This window comes from Tinamus guttatus, unplaced genomic scaffold, assembly GCF_059628265.1.
Source record: "Tinamus guttatus ecotype Peru unplaced genomic scaffold, ASM5962826v1 Tinamus_guttatus_pri_ptg000524l, whole genome shotgun sequence".
Classification (NCBI taxonomy): Eukaryota; Metazoa; Chordata; class Aves; order Tinamiformes; family Tinamidae; genus Tinamus; species Tinamus guttatus.
In genome coordinates this window covers 944,003-956,731 of record NW_028289058.1, presented here as the reverse complement: position 1 = coordinate 956,731, position 12,729 = coordinate 944,003, and the positions used below count along the sequence as shown (strand labels likewise).

Genomic DNA, 12,729 nt, shown 5'->3' with positions numbered 1-12,729 from the left:
CTGTGCTTAGGGCAGGCACACAAAATGAACGTGCAGGTTATCAACTAGAGCAGCCAGAAGGTCTCTGGTAACAGCAGTGAAGACAGATCAGGGCACAGGAACCTAAAGAGTCATATAAAATATGGCATGTGCTGTGATGGTGACACTGGGAGGCACAGGATAAAGAGGGAGCGGTCATGAAAATAAAAAGGTAGAGAAACAATGGTTTCATATAGTCTTCCTGTGCCCCACTCCTCAATCTCTGTGTATCATACCTCAGTCCTCCCCTAGATGCCCCTAGCTGGCCTCCTCACCCTGCAGCTCCCTGCCACTGTCCCCTGCATTCATAACCTCAGCGTGTTTGTGCTCTGTCATCTTCCCTTGCTGGCTTGGGCACTGTGCATGCAAGGCCCACACTACCGTACCCAGCAGAGACTGAGCCTGCACACCACTCTGCCAGGCAGCTCGCTTGAGCTTTACACCAACAACTCCTTATGCTGCCAGTCCTCCAACTTTCTCATACACACTATCGTGTACTTCAGCTGACCAGATGGGTCTGGCAGCTTGGAGATCAAGCATTTACCATGGCCCTGCTGGTCTCGAATCATCGCCCTGTCTGGTTTTGGCAACCATCTCCTTTCACTGCGCCATGCAGGCTCAGGGCATGCAGGACGACAGCCACTATCCCCATTTCCACCAGGAGACTCTGGAGCGATTCTTCTCTACTAACTGCTGGGTATACGAGTCCGAGTTGTGTTTCACACTCCTCCTTGCCTTCTGCTGACGTGCCATTGCTATGGGTCCTGTTAGGGGACCCACCCCTCCTATTGGCCATTACAGTGTACACTCAAACAGCTGCTAGGGCTGGATGAAGCACCTGCTCTGGGCAACAGCAGCTGGAGTTCATTTTGGGTCCAAAGGGCTGGGGCCAAGCAGGCTGACCGCATGTGCGCTAATCCAGTATCATCACCACCGCCACCAACAACAGGTGCTCTTTGAAGAGGGAGGGGAAAACTATTTGGGCAGGAATCAGAGCTTTATAAAGGACAATATGGGCCAGGTCCTCAGCTGGTACATGCCCAGTTAAAGCATATATGCTTGTGAAGTTATATGAATCATCCTTGTACAAATTAATAAAAGATTTGCCTCACTCTTAGTGCTGCTTCCCTTTTCTTTTTGATTTTCCTATCCTCTTTGCTCAGAAATGATCTTCCTTTAAAAAGGAAACTAAGCTTGCTTGTCTCTTGCTTCACAGCAAACAGCCAAAACTGACAGGCTGCATATACCAGACTGCCGTATCCTCCTCTACACAGACAACAACAAAATAGCTTTTACTAGTGCCTAACAAGATGTGTCCCTCGCTCCTGCTTGCCTCCCACATCATGGGCATGCGTTAATGGGACACGGGAGTTGTCAGTGCATAACACGTCAGAGGCAAGCACAGCCAAGGCGCCTTATGAGAAGCTGCTCATCCTGGGCACCATAAGGCTGGTGAACCTGTAGCCCACGTAGTGCATTATTTCAGTCTGTGGTCACAACCATGGGATTTGGAACGAGGGCAAGAAACTGCCACAGGCCAACAGGCTTATGCCACAGGCATAAGCTTAGCTCCCTTCACGGAAAATTCCTGACTTCTTTAAGCTAGAAGTTGGTTTATGACCCATAGCATGTAAATATCTTCTTCAAATCCTTCCTCGTATACTAGTGATAAATGCCCCTGCCTTCCTGGGGCACTGAGGGTTGACACTTACCTAAAGCAAAGAGGAGATGGCCGATTTTTTTTACTAGCACCTAAAAACAATCCCAGCAGAAAAACTAGTATCTGATTCATAATACTATTTATTCGTCATCCATAAGATGTGCAAGTGTAAATTGTAATTGCCCATCCAAGCAAGTCCTAGACACTTTACTTTGACAAACACTGAGGTATAGGCTGACAAAGCCTTTTTTTTTTATGATCAAAGAGATTTGCAGAACTGCACAGAAATGTCCACGGCTAGAAGGATATTCTCAGCTGCTACAGTCTCACAGGTTCCCTCTGAGGCTTTAACCACAATTCCGAAGTTGGAAAGTATCAAAGCATGTGGAACATATAAAGAAAGCAGTACTGTCCAGTTACATTCCTGTTTTGTCCACATATACGCATACATGCCTAAGGGAACTGCGTAACAATCACCACTCTGCACACTTAACTATCCGCATGGAGCAATATAGATACCTTCCTATGTGTTACGCCCTTCAGAGCGAAAGGGAGCTGCCTGGCTCACAATGCCTGAAGAGGCCACTCCTGTGGCACTGAAGTCAATTACTATTTAAAATCTCTACTGCAATAGCATATGCAGACTGGACCCTCCTATGGGAGCTTCAATGCAAGAATTTTAACATGATATTATCCTCACCTAGAAAAAGGCTCTTTTCACAACAGCATGCTCCCTGTGCCCATCTATGAAATGCATTGTTCTGATCTAAAAAACAATACAAAGGAGTAAAAAACACCCCTAGCATCTGACAGGCACACACTTCAGCCAGACCCTCAGAATCCTCTCTACAGTTTGCACATTTCATGCAGACCAGCTGCACAGGATTTATGTGGCCAGTTTTGGAGCATCAAAGCTATCTTTTTTTTTCTCTCTTTGCCCCAGGCAGGCGGTTAGTAGGCAGGATTTAAAACAGAGAACAAGGCGTTCTGTGAAATCCGTAAATATTCAGCACAATCTACATAATATAAAAGATAGCAACTGTAGCTAGTGGTTTAAAACTCAAAAGGTAAAACATTTCATAGTAGCATTTTGGGCAACACCACTATTCTAAGGACCCGAAAGAGCAACCTGTTAACACTATCAACTAATGTTACTGGCCGCCTTAAGTGACATGTAGCAGATCCACTCAGAGTTACACTTCATAATTCCAATTATGAGGCGAGGTCCACGCAGTTCCTCTGCATTAACACACAGTTCAGAAGTGTTCTGCTCAGTATCTGCAGACTCACTCAGAAGACTTTGCCTGAGGCCTACTGCTATAAACAGACTGCATTCTAACAGCTATTATTATATTTATAGTCATTAAAATGGAAAAAGACAGAAAATGATAGGAAAAGGCAGCATATAGGTGGTGTACAAGTGGAGTTTTGAACAGAGAGTCCATCTGGTGACCAGAGGTGGAAGACAGATTATTCATTGAGAGTTACCATAATCTTTAAAGTACATAAATTTTGAGTGGAATTATCCACTTCTGTTTTTTCTGATTCATCTCTACAGATTCCATATTAACACACAATTTAAAACAAACATTTAGCAGATGAATATTCATATTAAATTTTCTAAGCAAGGACCCTGAATGACTCTTTGCTTAAAACTCATTTTAACTTTGAGAAGGCTCTCTTTCACGTGAAAACTGGGAAAGAGCTCATTTGTGATTTTTCAGTGAATGGAAAAACTAAAACATTTTGAATAATTTCATTCTTACCTGCAAATATTTTGCACACTGCTCACTCCTGGGGCATCTGTGGTTTCAATTTCTTTTTCATCAAGCCAAGCAAATGGTGTCAATCTAAATCCCAGGAAAGCCTGTATGTCAGAAGTGCTCTGAGTACCTGAAAGGACCAAAGAACATCAATTATCATTAACATATAGGACAATAAATGGTTTATAGGCTTTTATGCCTTGACTATAGTTAAGTTCCATTAGGCCTTAAGAAGCTCTGAGCATGTGCAGAGTGTATCTACTCATGCTGGCCCAGAACAGCTCGTTCAAGGGCCACATAGAGCACAGAGCTCATGTACCAAGGCTTGGGCTTCTTGGCAGTCATTTCCTGCAGTCACAAGTTTCAGACTACAGGAAAAAAGGCACTGCCTTTCTCAACGTGTCAAGTTATTTTCTCATTTGCCAGCAAACGGATGGAGATTCTTATCCCCACTTTTGGAAAGGAAAGCAAAACAGGACAGCAAAGGATACAAATTATGAGAGACTTCAGGCAGTTTGGGGTTGCACAAATCCCTCACACAACTCATTGCCTTCCTTAGAAACCTGCTCCAGTGCTGAGATTCAGTGGCTTCAACCTGCAGTAAGGGACTGTCCTTACAATGTGCCATGGAAGGACTGCAAGGATGAGCCTTAAATTTGCTGGCTTAATCTTGTTTAAATTTATCTAGAAATAACAATTGCAACAGAAGCAGAAAAATTCTGCCATTTTTTTTTCCTCATTTGCTCCTAAAAGTAGCCTCTTGAAAAATCAGATGGGTAGAGGCCACCAGTAGTCGCTTGAAGTTAATAGTCCACTTGCAGCATGAGTGTGTCTGTAAGAGAGGAACCAGAGACTGAGAGGCCAGGTAGTGCCCCGTGGGCTATTTGAAGCGCGCTGCTCCACGGCTGCTCGGCCTGGCTGGCAGGCGCTCGGGCAGGGTGCACGGACGCCCGCAGGGCGCCAGCTCCTGCGCAGCCTCTCCTCCGGCCAAACCGCTGGCTTCCGGAGGGCTGCCGGTGGCGGGGCTCTTAAAGACACACACGGCGAGAAAGGCCTAGGCAGCGCGCTTAACAACCCGGTAAACGCACGGAGACGAGGCTACAAAACAACTCAGCGCACGCGAATTGCCAGCATTCGACACTGTTATTGCAAAGAGCGGTATGCACTTAAGAGAAAATAAACAGACATATGGTTCTTAGATGAAAGTTTTCTGGTAGTGGCTACAGTGTAGTTTTACCTGAAACTCCAGCGTTAAGAACATGCACACATGTACACAGTGACACACACTCAAGCACAGCCCTGTGCAGCTTGAAGAGAACAAACTGCTGCTAAAAGAGTCCCGTGGTGAAAGTCATCATTAATTACAGGTAATCCAATTGGAGCACTACAGAGAAAAGCAGCATGAATTAGGAAGGCCTGCTACTGCTTTACACACAAGATTAAAGATAAGCTTTGCTTGCATTTTAGAAGCTCTTAAGAGCTTGTGCTTTAGACACAGCATAAGCATGCCAATGTGCTATGGGCATATTCTGTTTGAAGTAAAGAACAGATTTCAATAAGCTTCAAAGATTTCTATAAATAACACAATGGTTAGTATTATCCAGCATTTGGAAAGAGCCCTCTGTATGAACTTTAATGAAAAAAATCAGTCAACTTGTTACTTATCTATACTATGCAGACTTGCGTCCAAGAAATCTATGGAGCTAAATGGCTGGAGACACCAGTGACATCAGTGGTGCAGCGTCACAGCACTGTCAGCTACTGACGTGAAGTGGGAAATCCAAATGATGGAAAAAGGAATTACTGTTTCCACAACAACTGAAGAATCCCTGATACATCTCAAATAATAATGTATGCTTTCCATATTCAAAAATATCAATGCCGAAAGAAATTCTAAAACTGTCTAGAAAAGGAAAGTAGACAATAAAAATCTAAGCTTTGAAGTATTTACAACGAGTATCAGAAAAAAACATTCATATGTGGCTTCCAGAACTGAAATAAATGCTAGTATTTCTCATATAGGGTTTTAGTGTGATACTTTACCAGGCGTGAGTAGCCAGGGCAGTGCACAACCACACAGCAATTTTCAGTCTATGTGGGTCCAAAGAATAGGCTCCTCTGTGCTCTGTTTGATGTCAACAAGAACTAGGTCACTGACTTCAGAGGGGTAAAGCTCTAAATTTTACCTTTGAGAATCCTTCTTTTACGCTGCTAAAACATGCTGATTTCACAGCACTACAGTGCTGTAAGTGGAAATTCCCCAAACTTTTTACATTTGCTCACTGACATAGAGACAGAAAGTATTTCCTAGTAAGTCCACCTCACAGCTTAGTCACATTTTGTCATCCCAGGGTCATCTCATATTTTGTGGATGGTTACTTTTATTGCAACACAGATCAAAAAAAAGCTATTTTTCTATGTTTACTTAAGCTGTTACCTTAAGACTGCATTTTTTAATTTTTTTTTACTTCATGAGTCACACAGTGCAAAAAGACAAACGGCTCAGAAGTCTTGCTGGCTTTTCCTCCATGGAAAAAGGAAAGCAGAAAGGATCAGACTAAAACAGTGAAATGATGCACCTGTTGAGAATGGCAAAGCATATGGATGTATGGTTTATATGACTTTGAGTCCAGCACTAGCAATTGTGAATTCACGGGTGCCTGTATGAATAATTTTCCATTTCCTGCACAGAGCTTAGGTTTCACTCAATTACAAAGTAAAATCATGAACAGAGAGGAAGGCCGATTTACAAGAATATGCACCATATATTTACTTACATATTTATTGTTTTTTTCTTTGCGCAGCCCTCAGTTTTCATCACAGCTCTTGATAGGTGCTGAACTACTTAAGGAAAAAGTCTGGCATCCTTAAATATACTATTTGCAAAGCACACAATAAATCTACCACAGCCAGAAAGAAGCTTACAGATGGTGGTGGCTGGACAGAAGCAAGAGTCACAACTTTTGCTACCTATGGTTGAAGGACAGAAAAGATAAACTCCAGGTTGCAAGGAGCAGCTTGAAGAGCCTGGCTATAATTGACAAAGAACAAAGATAAACTAAAATTAAATGACTGCGAGTGGGGCCTTGGCAGAAAGTATATTTTGAGATGATTGTTAAAGCCCAGTCCTCCCTGCTGAACTCTGGCGAAGATTAAAAACAAGGTGGGTGGGTGCAGGCAAGGGTTGTCTGTGCAAGAAACAGTCTTTTACAGGGATTATAACATCTGTGGCTGTTTGGTGTTCTGCTCTGCTATATCACTTGAAATACTCTTCATGTTTTATATCAGAATCATCCTAAGTCATGAAAATAAATCAAGACTCCTTTCATCAAGGCATGTGCCTAACATGCATTTAAATACTTCTGGATTATGGGAATGGGCAGGGCCAGCCCTGTCCCCACCCTATTTACAGACCCCTTGCTTGCAATGTGTTTGCATGGAACTGATGACAGGGCCTTTAGGGCTTTGCGCTCATTCTTGCTTCCTTTATTCAAGAATTGCCACTTTCAACCCTCTTCAGTCCAACAAGAGCTGTTCATGTAGGAAAACTGTACAATACAAACTCCAAGATTTGGTGAGAAAAAGGATCTAGTTCAGGTTCCCTGGCTACAAAAAAGCTATATACAGATATTGTTACCCAAGTGTGTCATAACCTTTTTTTCTCAAAAGCACAATGCTTTTGAGAGATACATGGGACTTCCCCCTCAGTTGGAGGCAGGTGGAAAACATCTTTTATGTTAAAACTCTCTACTCTCAGAGAGCAGCTGCATCTATCCCATGCTAAGCTAAGAAACTGAACAAGGCACCCATCTCCCAGGATACACCATTACAGGAAAACCAAGACTTAACATCACAAGTTTTTGGACTAGAGCCACAAATTATACTTTTGCAGACCAGATACAAGAACTGCCCTCCTTTATGTAACAAGAATCTCTAGATTATTTTGTAGTGGTGTTTTTCCACAATAAATTTTATTACAGTACTAATTACTTCAATTTCCTTTAGTTCTGTGATTCTATGATTCACAAAATAAATTGAACATCATTTTCATAAAAAAGACAGTTTTGAGGAATGTACTGGGATTAAGGAAATTTGTGGTCAAATTTTGAGATCAACCATAAACTTCATAGGTGTCCTTAAGAAATGTCAGTGAATCTTAGTTTTCCCTCACTGAAAAGGGATAATTTAGATACTGATTTCTGAAGGACTGCATGTGATCGGGAGTCTGTTAATATACAGTGCATGTGCATCTATTCACTAATATCCTCAGAAATTCCTGCTGTCAACAGGAAGACCAATCTAACAAATAAAAACGAGCTGTAATCTTCCCTAAGGAAGACACCAGCTAGCTTGCTTTAAACTTCAAACCTTCTGCACTATACACCTAGTGAAAGGAGGTCATTGTGTACTCTGCTCCTATTAGTACGCCAGCGACACATACACTGTGATACATCATACATGGTCAGCTCTTCCTCAGATATGCAACAAATTATCCTGTTGTAGCTAAACTCAGCAACTATTTTACTGTCTGCAATCAAGACCACTGTATGGAAGGAACTAAAGAAAGCTGCTAGAAACACATCTTTCGAGCAGAAGTCTCTAGTGCTGTTATTAAAAAGATCTTCGGAGCAAGGTCATACACAGTTGAGTGGTCTAGCATATATATTACAGTTTATGAACTTAAGTACTTACTTTAGCCCTGCAAAGGCTTACACACATATTTAACTAATGTGGGTAGCTTTAATTAAGACATTGTGTGTGTGTGTGTTTTTTTTTAAATGAGAACTTCTTACACTGCTTTAGATTTGTCGAAAATCTCATTTAACCACAACGTGAAGAGTCAGTGGCAGGTGAAAACTGAGCATTGAGGCATACAAAGAAGGCTGAATGCCGTCAACGACGGAGGCAATAAACTGGAAATAGGTGAGGTGAGCAGTTTCCTCGCTTTTCCACGCCTGGTCTCAGGCTGGGCGCGCTCGGGCAGCCACATCCGATAACGATCAGAAGGCGCAAGGGAGCAGAGCGCGGGCCGGGGTGCAGGGAGGCGAGCGCACGGCCCGCGCCCCGGCGCGACCGTTAACGGCCGCTAGCGCGAAATGGCGGCGGGGCGGGGCGGCCCGCGGCAAGGTGCGGCCCGCCCCGCGCGCAGGTGGCCGCCGCTATAAGGGGCGGCGCGCGGCGGGCGCGGGCGCTGCCATGGCCGAGCCGCGCGCCAAGCGGCCCCGCGGGACGCTGCCCGCCTGCCCCGCGCACCGCCCGGCCGCCGGCAGCCGCGTGCGCCAGGGCTTCCCGCCCGCCGTGGAGGAGGCGCTGTGCGGCCTCACCGGCGCCCTGCTCGAGCTCTCCTACTGCCTCCAGGCGCTGGTAAGCGGCACCGCCGGGGCCGCCCGCGGAGAGGCGCCCAGCAGGGGCCCCGCCGCCGCCTCTTCCTCTGCGCGGGGGGCTGCTTGGGGCTCTGCTTCGCTTTACTCCGCGCTACATAAAGCAGCGTGTGGGGTACCCGGCGGGAGGGCTGTGGGGGAGCACCTCATCCCTGCGGAATCCCTGCTCCTTGCTTGGCGCGCTCCTGATCCGCAGGAAGGACCCTCGTGTGCATTTAGAAAGACAGCGCATAACCCAGTGTGAAACTTAACGCCTCTGGCTGCTTGTCAGGTACTTGCAGTATATATTTAATAGCAAAAACACTAAAACTGAGAAACAGGATTATTGGGGCCAGCACCTGCTGAGAGGCAGGGCAAGCAGAGCTCAAGTGGATCACCAAGCCCCCCTGATCAAGACCAGTATGTGGCATTAGTCCAGGAAAAAGCTAAGTGTGCAGTGAAACCTCAACCTGTTCAGTGTGTGGATTAAAATACTGCTATGGTAGTTGGGCTATTGACTAGAAATTGATTGTGGCCATCTTAAAAGCAGATAATGACTTAAAAGACCTACCTCCAGAGTTATGTAGGTGTGATAACTTGGCTCCTAGCAGTCCTGCAGCACTCTCACCATGAGGGACCAGCTGTAAGACATTCAATCTCTATTCTCCTGTCAATAGAAATATGAATTAATGATTCTAGGGGAGGAAAAAGGCTATGCAAATTACACTGAATATTCTCAGGGGACATTGCACTGTGTACTTTCTTTTGAACAGGATGAAGTTGTGTGTGTGTGTGTCACTGGCTTGGGGTATCCCAGATGGTCATCAAAACATGAAACACAAACACATCATACTATGTATATAACCTCTTTTTTTTTTAAAAAAAAAAAAAAAAAAGAAAGAAAGAAAAAAAAAAGATTGGCAACATAGGTGAAATGTAGGGGTTTTTTTACTAGTTCACAATAATAAATGAAGGAAAGGAAGGCAGAAGTAGACAAAATCATGAGATGCACATGCTTGTTCTTTCCCCCCTTCTGGACAGAATACAGGCCAGCAGTTTAATGAAACTCAGTACTCTGGAGGCAAATAAGCCTTCTGAGAAGGCAAAGGCTGTGCTGCAGCTGTGTGCTGGGGGAGCCTGTGCATTGGTATTTTTGCAGCTCTGTCAGTTCTAAGCATATTCCCCACTGCTGCCTCTCACTGCCTGTAATATCAAAATTGTGCAGAGCCCATGCTGAACCTTTCTCTGCAACCCAGGGGCCTCCCAGTGCTATCTGTCTCTCCAGCATCTTCTCTTTACTCTGTTTTCTGCAGTGTGGGCAGGAGTTAGGTGTCAGCCTGCCATGCCATGCATAAAATTCCTCCAGCAGAAGAGCTAACAGATCTACTAGCATAGTTAATTTCACATTGATGAAAGCTACTTTTCTATATAGAAAACCAGAACAAGGCCTACAAAGTCCTCTTGGGCATGAGCTATGTCCTAAATGCACATCTCCTAAGTGGTACCTTGCTAGTCTCTCTCTCCTAATGAGAGATAACATCAACAATAGTCACCTGCTTTAAAAGGCAGAAAGTGTTCTAGTAAAAGTATAGTTTTTCTTTTTTTAATTTATAATGACTTCATTTACTGCAGAAGTTTGAAGGACTAGAATCTGCAAAATGATTAAGCTGGTAGAGCAAGCTCCTTTGGCAATGGCTCCTGAGCTCTGACTGCAGCTGTGTTGGGCTGCAAGCATATCCCATCTTCAGCAAGCTTTAATTCTCTGGTTGAATTTTATTTGCTTAGGGTGAATTTTTTGATCAGTCACATGTGGCCCTACCAAATGTTTCCAAGTTCTTTCTGCATCAAGCTACGGAGGAGAGAGAAGCTGCAGAAGCTTTGATGAAGTATCAGCAAGAAAGAGGAGGCCACTATTGTTCTAAAACCATCCAGGTGTGTAGTAAGTCACTTCCAGTCTCTGGCAACCAGTAGTAATTACTCTAAAATCCTGCATTATATTGTTAATACCTCAGATTTCTGCATTAGGTGCCCATTAGATTTCTGGGTATAATTTTTCTATTATATTGGTATACATGCTTTGGTTCTTGATTACTACTCCTAGGAACTATCAGACATGCAATCCTAACTCTATATGATTGCAGTTCTTGCCAGAAAGGATATGAACAATGGTGCCTTTTTCTTCCACTCAGCTGGAGACTGCTGTTTCCAGTGTGCTGTAATGGATTATGTGAGTCCTCTTAAACTGTTTCAGTGCTAAATCAGCCAACTTGTCTGCCTTCCCACTGAAACAAAATAGAAGTCACTGGCATCTGAGAAAGGGGTACGGAAGGAGGAGGGAGAAACATCCAGCTGGGAGCAGTAGCTCATCTGTTAGAATGAAGCTAAAGACAAAATTTGAACTAGAGATTTGACTCAGGCTTGCAGGTATGAGGGGGGAAACTCATTTATCAGTTTAAAAAAAAAATCCCTTGTAGAAGATTATGGGACTGATTCTCCTCTGGCAAACTAGTATTACATAAATAATTGAATATATCAGCTTGCTGTTTCTTGGTGTATCACAGCATTTGTTGATCTGAGAAAAGTAAAAATTAAAAAATATCTATCTGGAGTAGCTTTTGTAAATATTCGGTTTGCATTTATAAGGATAGGTTTTCTGGTTTAAGAATGTTTATCAGTCATAGCTGCTGCTTTCTAAATCTTGTTCCTTAACAAGGATTCATGCATTCTGCCACTTCTGTATGTTTACAGCCATTTACCTCAGCAAAAAGCAACAGATGCTCCAAACTGAAGGTGCTGTTGCAAAATCCTAGCATATTTTTAGTAGATCAGTTAAGTTACTGGAAAGCAGCAACGAACATGGTAAGATGAGCTGCTGCTCTGAGTAAGTACTCTTTCTTTTTATTTCTAGAAACCAAGCTGTGAGTATGCAGTCAGTCTGATGAAAGCCCTGGAACTTGCAATGCTCCAGTGGAAAACTATGACACGGTATTTTGAAGAGCTTTATGCGCTGAGCCTGGAAAATGCAGACCCGCACAGTGCGAGCACTATCAAGAAGCAATTCATTGGGCCCAAAATCCGGAAGGTCAAGCTGATGGGAGATCTTCTTGCCAATGCTCGCAGGCTTGACTGTTCCCAAGATGGCAGAAACAGTCTTGGGGATTACTTCATGGACCGCTTCCAGAAAGAGTTAAGAACAGGCGTAGATCCAGAGCCTAGTAAGCGGCGTAGCCCCTGCCCACCTCTCCAGCAATGCACAGGAGCTGCAGAGGCTCTGAAGCGCCCCCAGAGAGAATTCTCCCAGCACAGGAACGGCATAGGGCCAATATATGCAACCGTGTATTGCACTGCCTCAGTGCCACAGTGCAATGATGGGACAGGAGCAAAAGTGAAGCAGGGCAGGGAGGGACTCTAATGCTATGGCTGTTGGAGCTATGGAGCAACTCCTAGGGCTCATCTCTATAGAGGATGACCCTTAGACCAGCACTCGGGAGAGACCCTGGGTTACTCCTGTACCACTCTTCTTTACACTTGTCCCTCATCCTCTGATGAGCCACAACTCCAAGTCTAGCCCATACAATTGTTTAAATTGTAGTGAGATTGCTAGTTACCCAGATGGTTTGCATTAATCGTATTCTTATCTATGCAATTCTTACCCTAGAGGATGCCCCAGTGTAGAAACTAAAAGCCTTTAGGCCTCTCTTCTGACTTAAATGATTGTTAATATTAGTTTAGTTAGATTGTTAATGCCAAATATTTTAAGGGTGTATACAATTCTTACAAAAATGCTTTAGTACAAGGTAACTTTTATATGGGAGAAAATCCAAAGAATAAGTTTTATGTTAAATATTTTACATTAGTATGATAACATTATGAATTTTTAGAAGACTTCTTTTAAAGCAAGATGAATTTCTTGTCTGCTTTCTATCAT

At 43.8% G+C, this 12,729-nt stretch overlaps 1 protein-coding gene across 1 annotated transcript; it reads left to right on the top strand.

Moving 5' to 3' along the window:
• Window positions 1-8,637: 8,637 nt before the first annotated feature.
• LOC104567860 (ferritin light chain) lies at window positions 8,638-12,415 on the top strand. Its single transcript, XM_010214712.2, has 3 exons — window positions 8,638-8,805; window positions 10,587-10,733; window positions 11,710-12,415. Exons 1-3 carry the CDS (start codon window positions 8,638-8,640, stop codon window positions 12,211-12,213), a joined length of 819 nt encoding a protein of 272 aa, XP_010213014.2. The 3' UTR covers window positions 12,214-12,415.
• Window positions 12,416-12,729: the final 314 nt, after the last annotated feature.